This window comes from Gobio gobio (assembly GCF_949357685.1).
Source record: "Gobio gobio genome assembly, chromosome: 6".
In the NCBI taxonomy this organism is placed as follows: Eukaryota; Metazoa; Chordata; class Actinopteri; order Cypriniformes; family Gobionidae; genus Gobio; species Gobio gobio.
Window position 1 is genome coordinate 40968713 of NC_137102.1, and position 27589 is coordinate 40996301.

General features: G+C 37.5%; 1 protein-coding gene across 3 annotated transcripts in view; it reads left to right on the forward strand.

The window, feature by feature from the left end:
* The window catches only part of LOC307127455 (cadherin-2), a 94664-nt gene that overhangs the window by 53435 nt on the left and 13640 nt on the right, over window positions 1-27589 (forward strand). For 2 of the 3 annotated variants that reach the window (XR_013816643.1, XM_079818678.1), the window contains exons 3-12: window positions 3706-3926; window positions 6908-7045; window positions 8024-8179; window positions 10107-10251; window positions 10346-10518; window positions 11711-11848; window positions 13203-13388; window positions 14961-15214; window positions 15456-15598; window positions 17696-17929. Coding sequence is in view for 2 of the 3 variants with exons in the window: in XM_079818678.1 (XP_079674804.1) it covers window positions 3706-3926; window positions 6908-7045; window positions 8024-8179; window positions 10107-10251; window positions 10346-10518; window positions 11711-11848; window positions 13203-13388; window positions 14961-15214; window positions 15456-15598; window positions 17696-17929 (1788 nt within the window). In the remaining variant the exon portion in view is untranslated. The remainder of the gene's footprint in view (window positions 1-3705; window positions 3927-6907; window positions 7046-8023; window positions 8180-10106; window positions 10252-10345; window positions 10519-11710; window positions 11849-13202; window positions 13389-14960; window positions 15215-15455; window positions 15599-17695; window positions 17930-27589) is intronic. The other variant, XM_079818679.1, reaches the window with a different exon arrangement.

The following is a 27589-nucleotide window of genomic DNA, read 5'->3' on the forward strand; positions in this document are numbered from 1 at the left end:
TAGTAAATCTGTCCCTAAGTGTATATGTAATTAAATGTTTTAAATGTGTAAATCATTACATTTCTTTAAGGCAGATACCACACATTCATTAATCTATTTTAATACTGCTCTCATGAAAATGAACCATGGTTTTGCTACACCAACCATAGTTAAACCATGGTAGCCACAAATCAACCGTGGTTTTGCTACACTAACCATAGTTTAACCATGGTATTTGTAGTAAAACTGTAATACAAACGGTGATCAAACACCAGCGAGGGTATTCAGACATTAGTTTTGAATGCAACTGCTTCACTTACCGGAAATAGGAAGTGTAATAAGGTCTACAGGCATGTGTCCAGGCGTGTAGTCTTTCTTTACAAAGTGACATCTACTGGCCTGGCAGCAGAATACAGCGTTTTCAGTCGTTTTGGGAAAATGTTGTCATTTATATTTTAACGACCAAACTTTTCTGTTTTTAGTACATCATTGTCATGTACCCTTATTGTAGCGTTCTTTGTGAACTCAATTACTCCCTTTTAGTTTCCTTAAATGCTGATTATTGTGTCTCATTTACTTCACTTGTTTGGTCTTGTATATTCATACCCCTGGTTCTGTTCAGTTCTTTGTCGGTTCACGTCTAATGTTAAGTTTGGTTAATGGTATTGTTCTCTCTGCATTTGCCTGTGGATAGTCTCTGTGTGTATATTAAAAATATCTTTAATTGATACAAATTGAAGAATTTCCAAGGCACTCGGGTAATGTAGAAATAATTAAAAAGCCTTTAATATATCATGGCAGTATTCATTTAACAGGTGACAAATACACCTATGCATGGGCGTGGTAGTGGGGGGAAAAGTGGACCTGACTTCCCAGGGCCCCGTCTAGGGAGAGGGCCCTTTGAAAAGTCTGGAATATATTTTAACATGGAACATGGGGGCCCATCAGGACTGCTGCCTATGCATAGGGCCCAGGATTTTGTGCTACACCCCTGCACCTATGCGTTACGCTGTCAAGCCTTCATCAGGGTGATTATCTTTAATTGATAGTTTGCGTCATGCATCTCCTGAATACCACTTTGTAAATTACAGATATTTTTAAGATGGAAAATGTGGTTTTACAAATGGTAGAAATGTGGTTTTGAAATGAGAGATTGTCATCAAATAGCACACATGTTCCTAACTGAAGATGAAGAGACAGAGCAGCCACACGAGACCTGTTAATGATCTGAGATGTCAGCGCTCTTCTGCAGAGTTTCAACGGCATCAACATCGATTCCATGTGACAATATTAGATCTAAAGTATGATTACGACAATGAGTGGTCCTGACACGTGCACTGACATACAGTAAGAGCATGGAGCTGTACGGTAGTGTAGGGCAGATGATTTGTTCTTGGAAGTAGTCATGTACCAGATTCCTTTTCCTTTCCATTCCTTTCTGCTCTGACGGGTAAAACATCTAGAGAACGCCCTCAAGTTAGGCCAAGAAGATTTGTCTGTAAGGGTACTGTCTAAACGCACAGTTACCTGACAAATATTTTTAAAGTAAACCTGACTCTCCATTTTCTTCCACCACAGATAGGGGATTTCATCTTTATTTTTTATTTCCTTTTAATTCCTATTATAACTGTTATACTATATATATATATATTTTTTTCACTTATGACTATTTTAACTTAATTTCTATGTAAAGCACTTTGAATTGCCACTGTGTATGAAATGTGCTATACAAATAAACTTGCGTTGCCTTGCCTTGCCTTTATCAATTTCACTGAAAAACTATGATGGCTCATTGTCATAAAACACAGACTTCCACATCTGAACAAGATCTCTTTACTGCTCACTTCCACCTGCATACATCCTATAACAAATGAACAATTGTAAAGCTAAAACTGATGTATAAGGATTATACAACACACTTACGACTCAATCCTTGAATAATTTGGTTATTAATACATATTATATGGCAGTATTATACAATGTTTGAGTTCATATTGAGACATTTGACTTGTTGCACAGTTTGCAAAGAAACTAGGGGTGTTCCAATTGGTGGCCGATAGTCGCTTTGGGAAGTTTGATCGGCAATCTCTATGAAGGCAGATCTCTTGACAATGCATACAGAAGCGCATGTCGTGGGAGATATAGCATGGCATGCAGCCGCACCGTTTCAATCTCTGTCCGGCACGGGTAAAATAATTATAATGCTGAAGGTGAGGTACAATTCATATTTCTTTATTGAATAACTTACAGAGTCATTTCTGTGAGACATAATTTCACAAACAGCTTGAAAAACTTAAAGCAATGTTTATTTTATTTGTAAATTGTTTATTTGTTCTTATTTTATTACTGACTGTTTACTTGTCTTTTTTGTGAATTCAATTCAGAGTTTGAAATCAGGCTTGTGCTATTGTGCAACACTTGCCCCATTGTAAAAACAAAAATGCACTGCATGATCAAATTTAGAGATAATTATTATTATTTTATTTTTTTAAATGTCTAGAAAAATCCTGATCGGAGCCTATAAAATCCTGATCGGAGCCCTATAAATAATTCTACATGTTGAAAAGAAGGCTTTAAATAGATCAGTATCGGTTATCCCATCGGCCAATACTGCTTCTTGTGATCAACATTTGGTGAGCGGCTCCAAAAATCCTGATCGGAGCACCCTTATCTGAAACATTGGAGGAGACAAATGATATGAGTACCAGAGTCTCAAACTTAGGAGAAAAATATGAGCACAGTTTGTGATGAGATCTCTTCTAAAACTTAGGAGGAGACATATGTGTGAAATAGTCCACTTGATGTTCATCTAACCTCATTTCTGTGTAGGAGAAACATTGGTAACGCTTTAGATTACAGCCCGGAAAGTACTGCGTAAGTAAAACTAATTTACAGCGTAACTTTCGGTAATTATAGTGTAACTATAAAGTACGTACGTGTAGGTATAAGGGAACAATATGTTATGTTTGGGGAATAAAGGGGAAACTACCAGGAAAATTAACAAATTATTTATACTGTAAGTATTTTTTAATTAAGGGGTTGTTACAGGGTAAGTGGTACTTGTTCCGCTCTTGTTTTATGTAGTTACAGGGTAAGTATGAATCTACGGGCTGTAAATTAAAGTGGTGTTTGTAACCCTCTTGTTTCATGTAGTTACAGGGTAAGTACAATAAAAACACGTACACAATCTAATATCACTCGGAAATCTTTATTTGAAAAACAACTTTCAAAACAGATTTACGACACTTATTTTTTTCTCTTGCTTGGCTTCATCCTCCTCTTGTTCCTCTTCTTTTTCATTCTTGCCACAGATGAATCTTGAGCATGAATAAGCACCACTTTAATTTACAGCCTGTAGATTCATACTTACCCTGTAACTACATGAAACAAGAGGGGTACAAACACCACTTTAATTTACAGCCCTGTATCTACATGGAATTACAAGCACCACGTACCCTGTAACTACACAAATAAATACCCCTTAATTAAAAAATACTGTATAAATAATTTGTTAAATCTCCTGGTAGTTCCCCCTTTATTCCCCAAACATTACATATTTTTCCCTTTTACCTACACATACATACTTTATAATTACACTATAATTACAGAAAGTTACACTGTAAATTTGTTTTACTTATGCAGTACTTTCCGGGCTATAATCTAAAGCGTTACCAAAACATTTGATATGTCAAAGATGTAATTGTTGATGTTTCTTGTCTCTGGCAGTGAAGTATGTGGACTGTGGCAGGCGAGCTCATGTGAGGTTTGAATGCAGTCAGCCTGAAGACTTTCGTATATCAGTGGATGGAGTTGTGTACGCCCTCCGCCGGCTGCAGCCGTCCCGCTCCTGGACGTCCCCTCTGCTCATTAAAGCCCAGGACGATGCCACCCATCAGCAGTGGAGGACGCAGGTCAGACTGCTTCCTGCAGGAGCTCATCCATCAGTGGTACGACATCTGCATCATCTGTACAAGTGATTCTAGAGATAATAAAGTTTGGAGTTTCACACATACTGCCCTATAATGTGGAGCTCTCTTCTGGACTTGTTTAGTAATAACTTCTAAATGAAAGTCTGTTGCATATTTAAACATGTATATGTTGCTACAGTTTTTCTGTCGCTTTGGTACATTTCTCAAATCATCCTTAACATTTGCAAACCAATTTCTCAAAACACAACATATCAGTGCCATCAGAATGACCTTGTGTCATTGTTCACAAACAAGCTAGCCATGTTGTCAATGTTCCCTATAATGAAAAATGCACTCTTACTATTGGTCTGACCACAAATTACTCTACATTGTCAATGCGATACAGAAAAGAAAAAAATAAATGAGTATGTGTGTAGAGGGTTTGTAGTGTGTTGGTGTATCTTTTGGGTGACGTCACTGCGAAGTGCATCCCATGTAATTTGAGACGAGCACATGGTTGTTGGCATGTTATTGGTGTGAGCGTGGAGAGCTGCTACACACACACACACACACACACACACACACACACACACACATCTCGTACCGCTCGCTTCTTCCCTGTTCATGTTGCTGATGATATCCGGGTAGGGCGTTTGATTTATTATGCGCAGTATGCAGAGCGGTGTTTGTTCTTGAGCATGTATGTTTTGTTTGTTTCGTTTGTAGCAACAAACTTGCCATTGCGGTTGCTGACTTGTGAAAAGGCATGTTCAGTCTAATATGAGAAACATTGTGGAGGTAATTGAATGTTTTATGTGATTTTATATTTTAAAAAAGTGTGTGATTCATTGAAATGCATGTTTTAAATGTTTACTGTATATTTTAAATTGTGTATGAATGTAGGTGTATTGAATTGTAATTGTGTTTTGGCAGACTTATCCGGAAGCTGATTGTGTACTCAACCACTGTTCTCCCACGTATTTAGAGTTTATGTACGATTGTATGGGTTTTGTTTTGTTGATGGGTTAGGGAGGAAATCTGGCCTTGCTAGGTTGGTGTCTCATAAAGTCAGTAAATGTGGGGGGAAAGTGGTAAAGTACCACTGTATTTTACATCAAGAACACCTATGTGCCAAATCCATCTGTCTTGTGGATGTGATGCATGACGACATCCAAATTGTGAATAATATGCGTTCCAAGGCGCTGTCTCACCAGCAGTTCAAGGTTCTGTTGAATGAAATGGATGCCCAATCTGGTGATATTCCAAAGGTGCTGATCATATTGCTCCTCTGTTTTAAAAAATAGCGGATATTATTTCACCTCCGTTGAGCATTTGTAGTTCCTTTGTAGCAGATTGACTTGATGTTTTGGGATGCCAACATATAAATCTATTTAACTCTTCTAGTTTGCACTTAAATTGTTCCAGTGCCTTGTCTCAGTTAAACCTCACAAAAAAAAATGTGTCCCCTTCGGACATCACACCTGTGTTTAATTTGCTCTCTCATTGTTTTCAATTAAAACGCAACGCTTCTCAAATAAATTTATCAGTGGCTATTTTCATGACGTTCTCATTACCAGGGCTGGGTGGTATGGCGATATAACAGTATAAAACGGTATAAAATGTTGCTATATTGTGTATATTGCTGTATGTTAACCCTTTCGCACATACGATCACACTGGTGTGATCAGTCTTGGCTGGTCCCTGGAGCATATGATCACACTGGTGTGATTAGAACGTTCAGTGCATCACATGATCAACTGCTAAATTCAAATGTTTGCTGAGCCAGAGGCAGACGCACTCAGCGCTTGTCATATACAACAACTATTCAGTGTTTTCAACCACATAATATTTATTTTAGGTTTCAGACATTTAAATATACATAAGTACCAGCAAATCCATGCATTTAGAGTTTGTAAAATACACACTGATGTCTATGGAAGCGACAATAATAATCCTTTCCATTATAATTAGACAGGTTTTATTCATATCAGATACACATTGTGTAAGTAACTTAAAAGTTTTCTCTATTCTTCTCCCAGTTTACCAGACACTTACTTTCATATATTTCGGGAGAAGTGGATGAATTCACGTGTTGTAAATCCAATAGATCCGATTCTCTGAACTACGGCACAAACTAACATGGCGGCACCCATCGCGCATATCTCAACTAACACGATCGTTATAAAGGTGTTTAAACAACAAAACACATCCACTTGCCCATATTTGACAATCGGAATATCAGATATTTCATGCTATAGGTAACAAATTTGTGAATATTTTTTTATGAAAAGGAAAAACGAAATAAAAACAGATAATCAGTAATACAGCACTTTTGTGACTGTGGTGCGTCATGTGAGTGACATGCAATGACACGTCACCATGGAAACAATAAAGTGATACGTTCTAAATAACGGTCGCCTTGAAAAACTCATGCTGGGGGGATCAGCCAGAATATTTAAAATTTACGAGTGAAAGGGTTAATATATACGTGTAGCACAGCACTATTGACAACTTAGAGTGATGAAACACATGCATGAGACAATAGAGCGGGATGTGCTTGATGTTATCAAGAGTTATTAAGCGCAATAAGCTGTGAAAAAGAACTGAATGCTGTGAAAGAGAACTCCTGACTGAATAACTTTTGTAGCTTTGATGAGAACAAAGTTATATTTAATTCACAGAATGAAGACTGACGTATTATATTTTTACATTTGATTATTCAGTTTCTGTACTATTTCTAACTACATGTTAAATAAACCTATTGAAACTTCATTTGTTTAATTCATATTAAACACCCCAACTCATTACTGTTATGCCGGATTTCTACTTAGTTGTAAATAATGCCACAATTAAAAAAATTGTTAATGGTTCTTAAAATAAACTTTTCCGTCTTTTTTTATGAAATTCCCCGGTTCGAAAACTCATTGATTCATGTAAACACCTGCTGCTGTATTACATTGCATCTGTTCATTGTTATACAAATGTAACACATTTTTCTTCACCTATGACCATTTCTGCAGGAACAAGATATACCAGAAATAGTGTTTCCTTCCCGACTGATAGACATGTCTCTCAAACGCATGAAGAGAGATTGGGTTATTCCTCCTATCAATGTGGCAGAAAACTCAAGAGGACCTTTCCCATTGAAACTGGTCAGGGTAAGATCAACACTCTCTCTCACACACACGCACACATTTATCATATTATATAGATTATATTTATCCATATATACTCACATACACCCATTATACAGTGTGAACACAATTTTATATTTGTATGCATATTGATAGAGGATGCTGAATCTGCTGTGATAAAGGATATGTTAACATTAAATCTAAATTGCCTTTGTCTACTCCCTCTGCTTCTGAAAAGAATCCAGTAAATTCACTTATGGAGAAAATCATGTCCATAGCTTTTTATTAACTCATTCCCTGTTTTTTTTTTTTTTTTTAAAGTAAAGTTGCCTGCCACTGAAGTTTCAGGGTTTTATTGCCTGAAAAGTTTCATGGTCCCCAGAATATGTTGTTGTATGAAAATCTGAACATCAGAACAAAAAATCTAAAAGCTGTTTTATTCTATCTTCATTCATTCTTTTTTTATTAATACTTGAATGTGTGTAAGTTAAATAAAAAAGCAACATTTAAGCAAAAAGCTGATAAAATCTTGCTTTTGTCAAAGACTACATCCAGATGGGATTCAGAGTGATGATCAAACACAGATGGAGTAGATGGAGTCCATCAACACCCCCAAAGCTTCACAGACCTATAGCTCGTCCTGGGTCGACATATCATTCAGTAACATTAGGCAGTTTTGATTTATATGCCATTTAATGCGGATGATCATATTATTTTGCATATGTATATGATTACATATGATATTGCTTTCTTCTGCTTTGCATGTGTTTTAATCAGGAGATTCAGTAATCTTTCAGAATATGTGTCATAGCGCCCCCTACCATATAACAGTGAAAACACGGTAACCTGTACATTTCCGTCAGTGGCGGGGAAAGAGTTAAACACTCTGTTTCAAGATATTATTATATTATATATATATATACTGTATTTAATTGCAAAAGCAAAATGTGTTGCGAAAGCTGCTTCATGTTGTTCAGGGCTGTGCTCTCTGCTGTCGCTCAGATTCGCTCAGATAATGATGAGAAGGTAAATTTACGCTACAGCGTGACGGGCCCCGGGGCCGACCAGCCGCCCACTGGAGTCTTTTCCATTGACCCCGTCTCAGGACAACTAACCGTCCTCAAGCCTCTGGACCGAGAGCACTTGCCCAGCTTCAATGTAAGTTCATTACTGCTGACCTCTTCTGTACTTTAAACTAGAATATTCTGTTGTTTTCAAGAATATGCTATGTGAAAGTCCTTCCCTGAATCTGAAACAAAAATCCACATTTGACTGTGAAGTTGAAGCATTTCAATCAGCATTTCCACAGTATTGATCTCTCAGTATACACAATGTAAGCTAAACATTAGATTTTAAGAAACAATGCAAAATGTTTTCAAAATCAGCTAATGAGCGGTTTGAATGTCTAGCGAGTCTTAAGCGCTATCATATTTAGCTGAAATTATTAAGTTTATGTCCCCCAAACACTGATCAGATGTGTTTCACTCTAAAAAATGCTGGGTTAAAAACAACCCAAGTTGGGTTGAAAATGGACTAACCCAGCAATTGGGTTATTTTAAGCAAACATTTAAAGGAACACTCCACTTTTTTTGAAAATAGGCTCATTTTACAAGTCCCAAACAAATAGTTGAGTTTTACCGTTTTTGAATCCATTCAGCCGTGTGGATCCAATAGTCGCGGATCTTCGCTGCCGTACCATGGCTGCAGCAGCGCAATGATATTACGCAGCGCTGAAAGTAGCCCCCAGCTAGGTAACTTTCAATGTGACCGGCACTAAGTTTGTGTAGTTGCAGAGAAAGTTTCAGGCTTGCAGCCGACAAATTGTGTTGTGGATTTACCTGTGTCATTAGCCATGGTTCTGTGTGTTGTAAAGGGCTGTGATAGTAAGTCGAAGGTGTATACAACCACCATGTTTCACAGAATACCAACGGATCATTGCACTGCTGCAGCCATGGTACGGCCGCGAAGATCCGCGACTATTACGCAGGAATGAGAAAGTAGTTCCTTGCCATATAGGTGTAGAAAATTGCAACTTTTCATTTTCAGTTGGTCTTAGCACACAATTTAACTGTAGAAGAGTCAAGTTTTAAATAGGAAAAATATTGAAAGTGTCTTTGGTCATTTTTTGAATGAGATTAGAATCAATGATGTATGCTAAGCTATGCTAAAAGTGCTCGTGCCAGATACAAAGATCGGCTGAATGGATTCAAAAACGGTAAAACTCAACTATTTAACTCTAGGGGACTTGTAAAATGAGCCTATTTTCAAAAAAAGTGGAGTGTTCCTTTAACTCAACCGCTGGGTTAAAACAACCTATTCACTGGGTTAAAACAACCCAATTGCAACCCAACCCAAAAGCATTTTTTAGAGTGTTTCTCAGAGATGTTAACATAACTGTTCAACTATTACAAGAAAGTTACATTTCTAGCATTTATAAATCACATTCTTGTCTCAACATATGCTCATAATCTCATACGCCTAAAAGCTAATTCACCTGTTTGTGACTTCAAAAATAATTGTAATGCTTTACTGGGTGGATGTTCCCAGGATTATTAAATTCATTGCAGCTGTTGAATATTCAGCATCTAGAGTGCTTACTAGAGGGTGATCATATTAGCCTTCTTTCGGGTCAGTAATATTAAAAAAAAAAAACTACTGTTCTGAATGCAACAGCATGATAAAACTCTCTCAGAGAAGTTGTCATTATCAGGGAATAACTGACCAATCAGACCCAGAAGGTCATGATTTACCAATAAAAATGAAGCATTTCAGAGAGTCAGTATTATAATAATCTCCTTTAAGTCGACCAATCTGACCCGCAGTGGTTAAAGTGAGGGTATGAGACCAGTCCTGAGATTTAACATCACCCCACTTTACATGAATTAATGTGAGAAGTATTAACCTTCTCTAGACATTTTCTCAATTTATTGTGCAACTATTTAAATATTTGTTGCCATGAAGTCAGTGAGCAAAGTAAAAATATTCTGCACTTCTCAGTACATTGAAATATTAACACCGTTAAATGTGTTTTGCATGCCCTGTATTTATTGATTTATATACAGTACTCTGTGTGTTATGGCATCAGTTGAGGGCACATGCTGTGGACCTGAATGGTAATCAGGTGGAAAACCCCATTGACATCATGATCAACGTTATTGACATGAATGACAACCGCCCAGAGTTCATCCAGCAGATCTGGAATGGAAGCGTTCCTGAAGGCTCTAAACCAGGTTAACCCAAGCTCTCCGATTGATAAAACAAAGTTTTGCTGAGTGTTTTTTTTTGTTTGTGTGTGTTATTATATCTTGTCTTTAATTTCCATAGGCACAACAGTAATGACAGTGACGGCAGTGGACAAGGATGATCCCAAAACTCTTAACGGGCAGCTGCGCTATAAGATCGTGTCTCAGAATCCTGACAGCCCCAGTCCAAACATGTTCACCATTAACAACAGGACAGGAAGTGTCATCACTGTTGCTGCTGGGCTGGACCGAGAGGTACATCAATAACACATTATCTGATTGTATGATTGTAATCTTGATTAGTTCAACTGATCCACAACTGTTTTTTATATGTAGGCTCAAATCTATCTTTGCACATTAAATAAACAGCTGCAAACACAAAATATGATTCTGTATATTGTCACTGTTGGGCAGAAACCTCGGATCTCCACATAACAAGAACTGCCAGTTATCAGAATAGCTTTTTCCTGGAAGCCACAAACATTCTAAATACCATCTGGTTTTTACAATTACATTATTTTCTTCTTTTTGTATGCAATATCAAATTTAAGTGCAATATTATTTAAATTACTTTTAAATAACCCTTTTTTTGTTAAAGGAAGTGTTCACCCAAAAATAAAAATAAAATAAACAAACATATTTTGAAGAATGTTGGTAACCAGACGGTTACCGTTGATGGTAGCCATTGACTTCCATAGTATTTTTTTTTTCCTATTAAGGAAGTCAATGGCTACCGTCAACTGTTTGATTACCAGCATTCTTTAAAATATCTTCTTTTGTGTTCAGCAGAAGGAACTCATACAGGTTTAGAACAACATAAGGGTGAGTAAATGATGACAGAATTTTCATTTTTGGGTGAACTATTCCTTTAAGCACTGTATTTGGTATCTGTAATTATTATAATGCAATGCATGTATGTGTATTAATAATGTGCACTGGGGGAATCCTTATACCAGTGACAAATTCTGCATACTTGGCCAATAAAGCTGATTCAGTTCATGACACAGTTTGAATTACATTATTAGTTTATACATAATTTGTCATAGATTTGTCTGACTCCATCGGACTACTGGGGAGTGCGAATTAATCCCAAAATAATTATTTTACCACGAACATAACCATAGAAATGCAGAAGAAATCAAACATAACTTTTTGAGCACCATCTTATATAAGCAACAAACGACATATAACAAAGAAAAGCACGCAGCTTGCTACAGGTGGAAATAGAACACACGCTGGGGACCGGGAGGCAAAACTCTTTATTTCATGCATCCAACAAGAAGACCACTACAATCTGTTTGCATTGTAACAATTAAGTATCCTTTTCTTCTTAATGCATGTTCTTTTTTCCTTCTGACTTTGTGGTGAAATGGAAATGTTTTCATAAGATTTGCTTTTTTCAAAGTGAAAAGAAAAGTGTAAATGTGAACATTCGCTGTCTTTGCAGAAAGTGCCGCAGTACACACTGATTATTCAAGCCACTGACATGGAAGGAAACCCCATGTACGGTCTTTCTAATACAGGCACTGCTGTTATCACCATCACAGACATCAACGACAACCCTCCAGAGTTCACCTCTGACACTGTAAGCTCCTGCACTCATTAACTCATTTCATAATTAATGTCTTTTACACAGTTATTGAACCGAACTGAATCAAAACTGAAACTGTTTACTATAGTCTTTTTAGAGCTGCTTTACAGCAGAATTGAACTTTGTCTGCATCACTGAATCATTATTTTCCTGTTATCACTGCAAAGCTGCTTTGAAACAATCTGTACTGTATAAAGCACTATGGAAATAAAGGTGACTTGACATACCTGAGAATCAACCAACTATTGATAGGGTGCCCAAATATTGGTTTTTGACCGAAATAAAATCTGTTCCTTGACACATTTGATTTTCAGTCCTCTTGCTAAGCTCTCATAATGTGAGCTTCTAAAATGCTTGCACCTTTATTCTCAACTAAAGTGCCATCTTTAAATGTCAAACATTTTGACAAGAACAAAAGAATGGACATTTTTGAGGAGCAAGTCCTTTATAAATGTGTACTTTTGTTTGGACGTTGTTTTGGCTCAGGATAGCTGTTATTTGCTGCTCTTGACAAGCAACTGTGTGATGCCATCCACAGCGTTCATGCTATGAGTAGACTAATGGTTGAGAGGCAGGAATTTGACAGACAAACCTTTCAGCTGTGCCATTATTCTGGATAATGGAAGAAAAGGTTGCAGAAGAAAAAAGTTTAAAAACAAAAAAAGATTTAAAGTCATTTTTGCTCATGGTTTAACTGAATCATCGAAGGTTAGCAGAAAGACATTGGTCAATAAAGGTAGATTAAATGCATAAAAATACTTGTTTCATTTAATATTTAATTATTGGAGGTTTGCATAGTATTCTGATTTTGCATTTGACAGATTTTTTTTCATTTTGACGAATACTGAATCTTTTTTGTGCAAGTGAGATGAATAAATGCTCACATTTAGTCTAGAACTACAATAACACGTTTACACACAACACTTCTGCACTTACTCTAGATTTTTCTCAACATGAGGACAGGAGAGCTGTCAGGCAAATAAATGTGAAAAAGTAACTTGTGTTTTTTGTGTTCAAAACTTTTTTGTACATTTTAAAAGTAATGCGTTACTTTACTAGTTAGTTGAAAAAGCAATCTGATTACGTAACTCAAGTTACTTGCGTTACCCCCCAACACTGCCAACTGGTGTGCAAGAATTACAGAGAGGTGTTAAAGCAATGCAAATATGCATAGACCATAACTACATCATAATGAAACTAAAGCCACATCAAAGATATCTCCACAAATGTATGTCTTCCTTTTCATCCAGATGGAAGCCAAATTTACAATGCAGTATTAGCATTTGCCATGTAAATAATAACATTACATGACCTCTGTTTATTGTCACATACGTGTTATGTTATGCAGTTCTTTGGCGAGGTTCCAGAGAACCAGGTCAACATTATTGTGGGGAACTTGACGGTGACGGACAGAGACCAGCCCAACACAGCAGCATGGAACACTGTCTACAGGATAACAGCGGGTGACCCCGCGGCTCACTTCTCTGTGCCCACTGATCCGGTTTCCAATCAAGGCCTGGTGACTGTCATCAAGGTAGGGGGGAAATGTGCACTGAACACACTTGTGACATATAAACCATTATGACACAAATCGTCCAAATCAGTCTGATAAAATTATTAGTTAATATTCATAGCATTCATAATATTAATGAGTATAGTTCTAGCGCACATATATATATAAAAAAGATATAAGATAATAAAATAAAATCTTTTTTCGAACATACTTATATTTCCTTATATGTTTTTGGACATTTTTTTTATACATTTTCCAAGTAAATATATTTATGTTGTTCAAAATATATTTTAAAAAAGCTACATTTTACATTCACAATGTGTTTTCGCACCGCTTGAAGTAAATGTTTGAATTTGAAGGTGAATTTGAAATAACTTCAATTAAATTCAAAAATATATTTTGTTTAAAAACTGTTTTGGTTAACAACAAGCTGTTTGTATGCAATTGCAACAACAACAAAAAAACGTATCACCTTTTGGCCAAAAATCACAGCTTTATATCTAAAGTAGGGTGGATTCAGGGTGATTGGGACACTTTTTCCAAGTCATCTCACTCAATGGCAAAAAGTGTCCAAATCACCCTGAAATCACCCTATGTTTTTAATTTATGTAATTCATGCAGAAGAAATTTGTTTTTGCAGACAGGTGAATTTTTTTTATAGTTTGTCAACTCAAGACCACGGAAGATTGCAATTCTAAATGTATTATGTTTCCAAATGCATGTCAGCCTTATGCAGAAATGCCTTTTGCTTGGCCGACTACATGCTAAATCAGAAACTTATAGGCAACGCCCTCGCAAAGAAAGTCCACCAGTGAGACTCATAGAAGTAATAAACCATATAAAATCCTTTATATGGACAAAGACATCGAGATATCACTGTAGCTGAATGAAGTCCAGATAGAGATGCTTTGACTGGTGAAATTTGAAGACAATAAACACACAATTGTAACAATATATGGTTTATCTGTGTTCTTCAAGCCATCTCAGGTATTTTCATATAATAAAGTATATTTATAATGCAATGCTAATCGACATAGCCTCCTGTCTCATAGTATAGAATTCTATAAAATAATATATGTTGTGTGTCAGTCATAAGCCACATCAGATCACAGATGGAAATTATTTCAAACACTTGACTGACTTTCTATAGTGAGTTTGGAGCAAAATATTAATCTCATAAATTGCTGTGTTTTGATGCTATGCAATGCTAAGCTGACATACTAACAAGCCTTTATGCACCTGTTGCCAGGAGCAATTATATTTATGTCTAATCTATAATTCATTTTTAAGAAGTGCATTAATACAAAACAAAGAAGGTGAAATGAGACGTTTGTTAAAGGGATGAGTGATTAAAACAGTGTGAATAGAAAGGCATCAGTAAAAATAATAAAGGGGGTGGAAGGTTATACATGTTATATAAACAGCAATCATAGAAAGCTTCTATGGACAGACTACCCAAGAATATCATGGACTTCCCCAACTCATCCTAAACTAATGAATCTTCACTGAATATTAAAAATTATTTAATTAATTAATTTTATGACGAATCATAATAATACAAAAAATAAAAAAAAAATTCCATCTTTGTTCCAGCCCATTGACTACGAGATCAACAGATCGTTCGTGCTGACAGTGGTGGCAGGAAATGAGATTGCTCTTGATAAAGGCATCCGTCTGCCCCGTCAGTCCACAGCCACCGTCTCCATCCGCGTCACAGATGTCAATGAAAGCCCGTATTTCCAGCCCAACCCACAGGTGCTGGAACTGCAGGAGGGCCTGCAGGCAAAGACTGCGATTGCTACCTTTACTGCTCGGGATCCAGACCGCTTCATGCAGCAGAGCCTCAGGTGACGCACACATCTGTCATGAACATATAAATCAGAGCAGAAGTTACACATGTGTTTGAGGATGCGTAGAATTAAAATCTAAGATAATGGAGAGACAATAAAGAACTAACACCTCCTTCAAGAGATTCTGTGCTGTTCCAAAAGCTGTTCGACCAATCAGATTCAAGGACCAAAAAATTGACTGAATAAATATATTTTAACGAAGAGTTCCCTTTTCTTAAAATTTTTACTCTCTCCTTAGGTACAGCACGCTGTCTGACCCTGCAAACTGGCTGAGAATTGATCCCATGAATGGACAAATCACAACCATTGATGTTTTAGACAGAGAGTCTCCATTTGTTCAAAACAATATCTACACGGCGATGTTCCTTGTCATTGACAGCGGTATGTTTTCTGTCTGAGGAAATAATTATTTTTGTTTTCTTTTATTCATGCTCCTTTTTTTGAAAAGTACAATCTGAAAAAGGATATCCATGAAAAGCAGCACGTTACGTAGCTTAGCGATGTTTCTGAGGTGGAAGAAGGATGTTTTTGTTACAGATGAAATATGATTTTCAAAAGACAAGTTGTTGTCTAATATAACACCCAGGTCTTCAACTGTGGAGGATGAAGTAACAGTACATCCTTATAGATTCAAGTTATATTCCAAGAGATTCTTTGTACAGGTTTTTGGTCCAATAAATAATACCTCAATCTGAATTTAATTGGGGAAAATTGCAGGTCATCCAATATTTTATATCTTTAACACACTCTATCAGCCTGGATAATTTAGAGATATCATCTGGTCGTGCTGAAATATATAACTGAGTATCATCGGCATAACAGTGGAAACTAATTCCATGTTTTTGTATAATATTACCAAGTGGCAGCATATACAGTATATTGAGAATAACAGAGGGCCTAACACAGATCCTTGCGGCACTCCATAATTTACTGACATTATAGATTTTTCCCTGTTTAAAAAGACAAAATGGTAACGGTCTGATAGATACAATCTAAACCACTTTAAGTCAGTGACTGTTGCTCTGTTTTTGAAGTCCATAAAAGTGCATCTTTATCCATCATAAAACACGACTCCGGGGGGTTAATAAAGGCCCTCTGAAGCGAATCGATGCGTTTGTGTAAGAAAAATATCCATATTTAAAAGTGTATAAAGTAAATTATCTTTTACTTTAAGTTGAATACGGAAGCTATTCCGTATTCAACTTACGGAAAAAGTGTAGCGCCCGCGGCTCTCGCAATTCAAAATGCTTACGCTACGTCAGACGAGCGTAATTGGTGTGCAATGTCATCAGACGTAGCGTAAGCATTTTGAACTGCAAGAGGCATGGTGAAAAAAGATTTTCTGGTTTAATCATGATCAGATTTTTTCTAGATCCTATAGAAGATTTATGATATGACCTCACTATTTGGGGAATAGACACAGTTTCTATACAATGCACTACACTCGCACTTCTATGAAGTAAGTGGGCAGAACAAAGACTGTCATGTGTAGTATGACTTACTATTCATACATTGCGTAGCGTCTTAGAGATGTTCTCTTGTGATTTTCTCCGACAGAAAATCCGATCCGATCCTGCTGGGGTGTAGGCCATCATCACGGAAAAGCCTAGGCTTTTTTTTTTTTACAAAGAGCAGTTTCTGTTCATTAGACCATAACCTTAACCATTCATTTAGAGCAAATAGTCTACTGAACCTTTCATATCCTCATGTCCGGACACAATGATGCTCGTCATGGTTTATGTGCTGCGTACCATCTCGATCAGGCTCCTGAAGTCCATCCTATATGTGCACTCCATGATAAAGCAGCATCCACATAGGCACCCAAGTATATATAAGAGGACACTTGATCAATTTGTAAGTTAATTCCTTTCACACCACTCCACTTTGTTGTAAATACAAAGCCTGCAATCGCTGACAGGTTTTCTATATTTCTATTCTATGTATTGTTTATAATTGTGACAGGGTGCCAGGAAAGTTCAAGTTTGGTACAAAGTACAAAACATTTATTAAAGTGAAGGCAGGATCATACGCCGAGAGAGAGACCAAAACATAAATCCTGGAGGTGTTATAACAGGCCAGGTCATACACAGAGAACCGGTCCACAACAGTAAATCCAAACCTTTGTAAAACAGGCAGGGTCATACATAGAGAATTAGTCAAAATGATAAATCCAGAACGTGTAGAACATGTAGGATCAAAACAAAGTTAAACAGTTCAAAACCAGGCATCCGAACCAAAGTTGTGAGGCAAAGAATCCAGTAAGACAAGGCAAGCAAGATCACACACAAGAATGCAATAACCGTTTAAAAATGTCATTGATGGCAAACGTGTTGCACTGCAGTGCTTAAATAGTCTCAGATTGGTGAGCAAATTAGAAACAGGTGTGTTTAATATTCAGGAGAGGGAGTACTCTGGTGTCACTCTGGGAAAGTGTCCCAGGAAGGAAGCATAACAATAATGAGTCTGTTTGGTCTCCAGGAATTCCTCCGGCCAGCAGCACCGGTACTCTGCAAATCCTTCTTCTGGATATCAATGATAATGCTCCTGAGGTTTTCCCTCCAGAGACAGTGATGTGTGAAAAACCTGAAAACAACGGCATTAACATCACAGCGTTGGATGCCGACATTGACCCCAACACTGGACCTTTCTCCTTTGAGCTGCCCTTACAACCCATTGACATTAGAAGGAACTGGACAATCACACGTCTCAGTGGTGAGAAAATACATCCACACACACACACACACACACACACATATACACACATGCACACACACACACACTCTAAAATATGCAGAAAACTACATCTCATTGGCCTCCTGTATTGTCTACACCATACATGAGCAATTCGATTTTCATTACCATGGTCATTAGTTGTCTTTAATGGCATGTTTATTGCTCGGTTGCCCAAAAATGTTATTTATGTTACATGTCATGCGCGAATTGGTTGGTGGAGCTACAGAATTAGGCATTCTTCTTCTTCTGTTGTGGCGGCGTTTCACTGCTCTCTGTCGTCACAGGGAGGCAAATTCGCAGATTGATCGTTTGATGAGCCAGCTGTCAATAAAAGCTTTTCTTTGACTAACAAGGAAGTTTTGAGCTCTGAAATTCACAGAATATTCTCATATTACGACAACCTTTTATATATCAAAAGCTCAAGGGAAAGTTGATTTCTCAATTCATGACACCTTTAAAGACTTACTAAACAGTTACATTACCAGGATTTTTTAATTGGGTGCTGGGGCTTCAAAGGGGGTTCAGCTGGAAAATAGCTTAAAAAATATAAAATAATAACAAAATATGAATTGTTATGAATTTGATATGTCATAGACAGGTCAGAAATCATGAGTTCATTCACTTTTTTCTTTATTGTATCGAATTACTTTGTTCTATTGACAGCCATTTATTCAGTTTTATACATCTAACTCTAATGGTGGGTAGAAAAGACAAGTACATGAGAACTTTTCAGTATGTGTTTCCTGTCTTGTCTGCCTGTTTTTTGATTATTTGAGTTTAAACTACGTTTGGAACTGTATTAGCCTGTCTTCGTCTTCCTGCCAGCACGCACCTGTGACACCTACATTGTGTTGCCACATGTGTACAGTGTAAAACAATGCACCATTGGAATGTAACAGCCAACACACCACCAGTTAAAAACTCTATACTTTTGCCTGTAGCCCCTTATGGAACATAGGTGAGTTTTACACACATCTAGATCCTGGGCAAGTTTCTTTAGCTGCTCCCAAGTGAGTGGACAAATATCTACTTTCCAAGTGGCTGAGGAGCAGAGATCTGTGCATGCATAGTTCCTGCTTCGATGGGGCTAAAAGCAACCAATCGTCGAGGTAGTTCAGGATGCATACTCCGATCTGTCTCAGTGGGGAGAGGGCTACATCCACACATTTCATAAAAGTGTGTGGAGCTATTGACAGTCCGAATGGTAGGACTACCCAGGTGAAAAAGAAATATATTTAAATTTTGCTTTTTTGGACATATTTATTATATTTAAATTATACTATACTAAATGCATATTAAATGTATTATTTTGAAACAACTTTAAGTATATTAAGTGCATTTTAAGATATGCTTAAGATCAATTTTAAGCTATTTGCAATATATTTTAATATATTAAATTGTGCTAAAATGGAACAACTTTAAGTACATTTAGTGCAATTTAAATGTATTTCTTTAAAATGAATTTAAAATATATTTTTAATAATTCATTTTAATGCACTTCAAGAACATTTTAATAGCATTTTTAGTACATTAGAAATGCATTAGTATTACACTACTAGTATATTATAAAGCTGTTTTTTTTCAGCATTCAAAATGGTATAAAAAGGTGCAATATTATTAAATATATATGTTAAGACACGTAAACACTTTGAAATCTAGAACACTTTAATGTACTATATCATTATATACATTACAAAATAAATTCCTTGAGTACATTAAAAAAGTACAGCAGCATACATAATCTCTTGACAAATACATTATAATAAATGAAAGATCAGTGAAATGCTATGGCAGAGCTATTTTCATCCACTTGTAGAACATTTAAGTTATACCTATATTACTGAAAAGCACACTATGAATATGACAATGAATAAAAGTCAGAAACAAAGCCCAGGAGAAAAAGACATACTATTAAATGTATTAGAAATGCAATTGAAATTCAAGTAGTATGTTTATATTATATTTGAATTGTACTAAAAACATACAAATACATTTTCAATACATTTAATAGTGTCTTTTTCACCTGGGACTTTTTTTTTAATTTAACAAACAAGCCTGCAAAAGGCTGAACCAAACAAAGACACAGAAGAGTTTAAATCCCACATCATCTTCAAGTGGACGCTCACTTCGGAGTACGACTTGCATTTTCTGCAACTGAGGGCTTGCAATTCAGACACCGTAATGTTTGAAGACTTCTTTATCACAGGATCTGTGAAAGGGAAAAAAATATTTATATTAAATGAATCAATGATTAACAGTTTTGCATCCATGTTTGAATATAATATTTCTCAGTGTACCTTTCAAATCTTTGACTATATCATCAAGCTTGTCCATTTGTATCCTCTTGTCCTTCGTCACTATACATCACTCTATGAGTTACAATGAACATAAGATTAGAAGAAGAGAAATACCTGAACCTGGTATATAACCTGAAATACACAGGTTGCATTATTGCTTCAAATAACAATATCAGTGACTGATGATTCTCTACTCACTGATATTGTTATTTGAAGCAATAATGCAACCTGTGTATTTCAGGTTATATACCAGGTTTGGGTATTTCATCATATATAAATGCAGTCCAATTACCATTTACATCACTTTGTAGGCCAAAACACGGAAGCGAGTTAGCATTTGGCACTTCCGGTTCTCTCGTACCGAAGTCAATGTGTTTTTTGAATGCGATTTTGTTTAAATGGCTGAAATTAGGTCTGTGGTGAACACAAGCTCAAGACACTTTTACGTTTTATTCTACAACATAAAACACATCAGTATTACCCCTGCGCCACTTTATTGTGGTTTATTTTAACCTATATTTCCAATTAATGTGTCTATTGTGGTCATGATAACAGGTAAAAGAGTGATGCACTCTTCACCTCTGTTGCAGATATTTAAGGAAATTAGAAGTAGTGCAAAATGGCATGCCAGGACGACCTGGGGCTTTACCGAAAAACAAAAACAGTTAAATAACAGACAGATTTTTACATGAATGACTCAAAGGAAGCACAGAAATGAGCCATTTGGAGCCAGTTGTGATATAATTTTCCAATCAAGACTGACCGAATCACCCTCCATTAGGCATGATTCAAAATCTGTACAACAGAGGTGATACAAGATTAAATGAGACTTACTTCTCTCTTCTTTGCTTGTCTCTGCACTCTGTCTTCTATAGCAGCTGATCTAAAGGGAAAAACAAATTAATTAATATTTCACAAAAAAAAGGCAGACAAATGATGATGAATGATTTGTTTTCTTTTTAAGAATGACGTGAGTACAATGAATGTTCCTGGTGGGTAATATAACCAAAACCCTTCACAGCCTCAGCAGTTTCAGATGTACACTCTCTTAAGGATTCCCTTTTTACAATTTAATCTTTGTACATATCTGAAATTAAAAATATATTTTAGAAAATAAACAAAAAGGTAGGTTGTCAAGCTTGAACAAACAACAATCAACGTTGCCATAGTTGGCTGGTCAGCTCAAGACAAAGTAAATGTATGTTCATATAATATGGTTATTTCAAACCTGGTAACACTTTACAATAAGGTTAATTAGTTAACATTATTAGTTAACATGAACTAATAATGAACTGCACTTATAAAGCATTTATTTATCTTTGTTAATGTTAATTTCAACATTTACTAATGCATTATTAAAATCTTGTTAACATTAGTTAATGCACTGTGAACTAACATTAACAAACCATGAACAGCTGGATTTTTAAGAACTAACGTTAACAGAGATTAACTAATGCTGAACAGAGGTGTTGTTCATGGTTAGTTCATGTTAACTAATGCATTAACTAATGTTAGCTAATACAACCGTATTGAAAAGTGTTACCTCAAACTTTTCAAAGATCATTTACCTCATTACCATGAAGCCAAATGTATCAGGAAATCAGAAATAAATACAAAACTACATTTTGCAAATAAAAATAATGTTAATGTAATGTTGTACATGTTAAAATGACTAATTATGTTTTCTGCCGATGCATTGGACAATGTTTTATAGTTGTTTTAAGACAGACAAATGTCACCAGGTCAATTTTAAACAGATTCATCAAAGTCTTTAGAAAGGGACTTTATATATGACTATAGTGCTAAAGTTGCTAGATATCTAATATTAACTGGTGTCAGTATCATGTTACAGCAGTATTCCACTGTTAGCTAGCAAATGCATAGCAGCCCTATCCACCTAGGACAAAACTAAACAGTGAGCTATTTATTTATGCAAACAGCTTTTAAAACTTACCAGAAACTTCTGTGGGCAGTATCTTCATCTCTTCGTGTTTGCTTCGATTAAATGTAGCTTTGGCTCTGATTGGTCAAATTGAATGTACATTAACTGAAAACAAAAAAGTGTCAAATACATTTGATGTCAAAAATACGACTGGCATAGAAAATAACGTTGATTAAATACAAATCTTACCTGGAGTCACAAAATAATGAGAGATTTATAACCCTCCGATGAAAGACAAGTCGCCAAAACTGATCCCGTTTCAAAATGCACATCGCACAAAACAACAACAAAAAAACATCGCCCAAGTAATCCATATGAATCACATGTTTTCCTCAAAGTCCTCTGAAGAGACACGATCGCTCTATGTGATTTACAGTTTAAATTTAGATTTATAATCGCATTCAAGCAACATATACACGCACAGCCTCAGATAATCTGAGGACTGAGGTACGAGCGAGGCCGAGCTCATTATTATCATGAGAACCAATCAGAGCCGCTCATCGGCTCTGGAACCAATCAGGAGTTTAATCATGTGTGGTTTGAATTTAAACACAAGTAAAAACAGGGATTTTTTTATTAAAGGGGTGGTAAACCACGATTTCACTATTCTAACTTTAGCTAGCGTGTAATGTTGCTGCTTGAGCATAAACAACATCTGCAAAGTTACAACGTTCAAAGTTTAAAGCAAAGGGAGATATTTGCTTTTAAAGAAATCAGTTTCTAAGAACTACAGCAAACGGCCAGTAGGCGACTACAAACATTCCTCAAGGGTTGGTGACATCAACAGGCTCAATATTTACATAAACCCCTCCTCCGAGAATATTAAATAAGGGGGGGTGAGGCCATTTTGTATCGCGGCGCTGTTGTGGTATAGTAGGCTGGAGTGTTGTTGCCGCGATGCCGAGGAAACGCTGTTATTTTCATCCGGATTGCAGGTCTGGGGTACTTGCTCTGTTCAGCCTTCATAGGGACAGGGGTGCGTTGCAGAGCGTTTAACATACAGCATGTTATATGCACGTGTGTTTGAGTCAGCGGGGAACAGGCGCGCGCAGGGCTCCCTGCAGAGGAGATCTAACATCTAAGCACATCTAACAGAGGAAAACATCCACCGTCTTCGCGATTTCAATGCCAGATTTGCACAACGTCAGCTGCGTGAAAAAAACACTGCCGGTGCGTGGATGCACGACGCGCGCGCTGCACATTTCACGGAGGACAACACAAACTTCCACAAACTTCGCGAGTTCAATACAGGATATGCACCACGGCTTGTCCTGAAAGCTGGATTTACAAACAGAAGCTGTTTACGGGCCACAACCTGTAAGTCTGATTTATTTTTCATCGATGTGTTTTCCTGTAATAGGTTGTACATTGTAGCAAGGAAGTAAACAGATGACAACACTGTTCTGCAAACCAGTCTGTTAAATGCTCATTCATACTTAACGTTATCCGACGAACACCTAACGTTACAAACACTAAGGTAAAATCTCAACAGCGAACCTGGCATTAGTGTAAATGATTCTTTGATTAGAGCTTTTATGTATTGTTTATCTACAGGCATGCTAAACATGGTTCTGTGTGTGATTTGGCTAACTTACTAGTTAAAGCCAGTGCTTAGTGTTCGTTTTGGGTTAGTTCTTGCGACAGATATTTGGCTATAATCGTTCTAAAAATACAAAAGTTAAAGTGCCATTCAGTAGCGATCACTATAGATCCGCAGTCTTTACTCTTGAGGACTGAACAGGTTCTGCTCGATCATCTTCACTCAAATGTTCTGGGTCTGATTCGGGCTCATATGGTTTTATTGACGCCGTTGTTTCTGTCCAAAGCACAGCCTCCGGTGAAGGTAAGGGGCGTGACGTTTCGGACAAACGTACACTAGGCGGTTAGCGAATCACAACACACTGGGCCAGCTAACCAATCAGAGCCCACTGCGTATTTTTGAGGGACTGGCTTCATACAACCCGGAAAGCATCAGACCGTTTTACAAGGAGGGACAGAGCAGTGTAGAATAAAGGTCAAATATATGACAAATAAGGCAATTTTTTTTAAAACGAAGCATGAACACATGTTACAGTGCACCCCACAAACACAATCAAGCCTTCAAAAGAATGTGTTTTACCACCCCTTTAAAGATTTATGATTTAAATAATATGATGTTGAAATCCTTATGGGAATTTCAGTAGTAGCCTAATACAAACAGATCATGTAATGAACAACATGTGAATCTATGATATTAATAAGTATGCATATTGAAATGCTTAATAATAGTTTGTAAATGTTTATAATACATTATAATTTGGTACATTTTAAATGTTAAATGTCTTTTGAAAATATTAAAAAGATAAATGCATAAATATATTATATATATTTTGCATTATATATGTATTTTATATTGCATAAATATATTGCATATATAAATACACTAAAGATATGTTTCTTAAAAGTATAATTAAGCATATATTTATTACCAAAGTATTTCTAGTATACTTTTTTGAAATATATTAAAAGGATGCTTGTGTTTAGCATATTTCTTAAAAGTATAATTAGGCATATATTTATAACCAAAGAATTTATAGTATAATTTTTAGAAATATATTAAAAGTACCCTTGTGTTTAGCATATTTCTTAAAAGTATAATTAAGCATATATTTATTACCAAAGTACTTCTAGTATACTTTTTAGAAATATATTAAAAGTACGCTTGTGTTTAGCATATTTCTTAAAAGTATAATTAAGCATATATTTATTACCAAAGTACTTCTAGTATACTTTTTAGAAATATATTAAAAGTACGCTTGTGTTTAGCATATTTTTTAAAAGTATAATTAAGTATATATTTATTACCAAAGTACTTTTAGTATACTTTTTAGAAATATATTAAAATGCAATTCAATATATTTTTAATGCACTTCAAATAAGCATGTTGGGAATACAAATGTATTATAAGTATGCTACTTGAATTCCAAGTATATTTTTAATATATTTAATAGTACGACTTTTTCACCTGGGTATACATTTACATTTATGCATTTGGCAGACGCTTTTATCCAAAGCGACTTACAGTGCCCTTATAACAGGGACAATCCCCCTGGAGCAACATGGAGTAAAGTGCCTTGCTCAAGGACACACTGGTGGTGACCACTGGGATTGAACCAGCAACCTTCTGTGTATCAATTACATGGTTTAACCCACTGGACCACCATCTCAATTTATAGTCTCAACCCTTCGAACACAAACCTCAAGAATGGTCTATGATGAGGGGCTATCTGGATATGAAAGTAAGCCTTCAACACCTGGAACTCAACAGGGGGTTGGGAGGTGAACACTTGGTGGGGTGGTCCAGCCTTAGCGGGACTTAGCCTTCTCCCCAGGGCTGCTGCTCAGGGTCCACTCAGGCTGCAGAAACCACTCAAGGTAGCTGCGGGCAGACTACTACAAGTCCAGCTCTTCTATGGCTTTTACGAGGACGCAGATAAGCTCCAAGTCCTGCCAAGACCTGGTTGCATCCGGTTCTTTAGATGGTGGACAGGGGCAGAGTCATCACCGGAGTTCGCCCAGTCCTTCACCCAGTCCTTTGCTTCAGAGGCAGCCAGAGACATAGTGTTGAAGTCCTCTTCAGATGTCCCAAATGAAACCAGGCCGCTCGCACCAGATAAGGGGCGCTGGTCTTTGTGGGTGAAGAGCAGCTGAGGGGGGAGTGAGGCATGCAGGCGTTGGGCCAACGTAAGCTCGCTACAGCCCTGTTGCTCAGCCCCACAGCTCCGCTGTTTTTTACGTCTCTGCTCGAGAGAGGAAGAGAATGGGAGAGTGTACAAGGCAGGATCGCTTTCCTTAAAGAATGTGATCCGGGAACGCAGCAGTGTTCTCGCAGTGATAACAGCTGGTCTCCATGAGTTCAGTCTCTGCATGGGCGTGGCCCAGGCAATTGATACACTCAGTGTGCTCATCCAAGGGAAGCAGGGAAACCCTGAAGCAGGGGAGAAATGCTGAGTCAGCTGTAGTGCTATTGCTTTGAAACTATTATAATATTTATAATAGTAGTGAGCCCTTTGTGGAAAAACTTCCAAGTACACTCTATATCTGGGATCAAATAATCTCCTAATCAAACCGGGCAAGAAAAAAACTTTGTTCTATAAATTGAGACATACAAAGTCTAGAAATAATAGTCAAGCCAAGCCAATTCACCTTCATATATATACTGTAGCGATACAGATTGTTTCAAAGCTGCTTTACAGTAATAGTAGAAAATAACTGGAAATACAAGGTTTTGTTTTGGATAATTTTGCACTTCTGACAGTTGCAACAACGTAATGTATCTGGTTGACATGATACAATTTCACACACTTGCTGCTGCATATTAGAAACTGCAACACGTGCCTCGCTCTCACCAGTGAAGTTCACCCAAGAAGAACAGCTCCCCTCACTCGCAGCGGCCTGTTCTGTCTCCTTCGGTGGACCAGCAGCAGAAGAGGAGGAGGAGGACAGCCTTTCTATGGTTGCATCTGGCAGCAAGTGGTCAGACTCTGTCTCGAGCGCCAAAGCCAGCTTCGATTCAGAGCTGGTCGTGTGCTCACGAAGGTCCGTGGGAGACCTCGGGCTCGAGTGGTCCCACCCCCAGGAGCCAACATGGAGTAGGCTGGACGAATGGTTCCTGCAGAGCTGGCGCCTTTCCTCCCCTCACAAGCCACCCTTCTTCCCGGAGGTACACAACGAGCTGACGAAGGCTTGGAAAGCCCCTTATTCAACTCGTGCTAAATCCTCGTTTTCCTCAGCGCTCTCTTCTGTCGATGGTGCTAAGGAAAAAAAGGATATGAAGGTTTTCCTCCCCTCGAAGAGGCCGTCACTGTGCACCTCTGCCCGCCCTCCTCCAGAGGATGGCAGGCCAGGGCTCAACACTTATCTCTAAACCGTGCCGCACCACCTCATCTTTCGTCAGTTGAGCATATGCCTCTGCTGGCCAAGCTGCTTCGGCGCTCCACACCATGGCCGTCCTTCAAGTTTACCAGGCCAAACTCCTCCGCCCTCTGGATGAGTCTGTTTCTGACTCTGAGACTTTGAAGGACCTGCGCAGCGCCACTGATCTAGCCCTACGTGCTACCAAATCCAACGTGCAGGCTATCGGGAGGACCATGTCCAACCTGACTGTTCTGGAACGTCACTTATGGCTTAACCTTACAGAGATGAAGGACACCGACAAAGCCTCCTTCCTGGATGCTCCTATTCCCTCCTCTGGTCTTTTCGGTCTGGCAGTTGTTGGCTTCACCGAGTGCTTTATGTAGGCTCAGAAAGCGTTGCAAGCGATGAAGCACTTTCTGCCTAAACGCTCCAGCTCTTCCTCTGGCCGTCACAAAGCATCGCCCCTTCAACCCGCTAAGGCGGCGCCGCCGACCTCACGGCCGC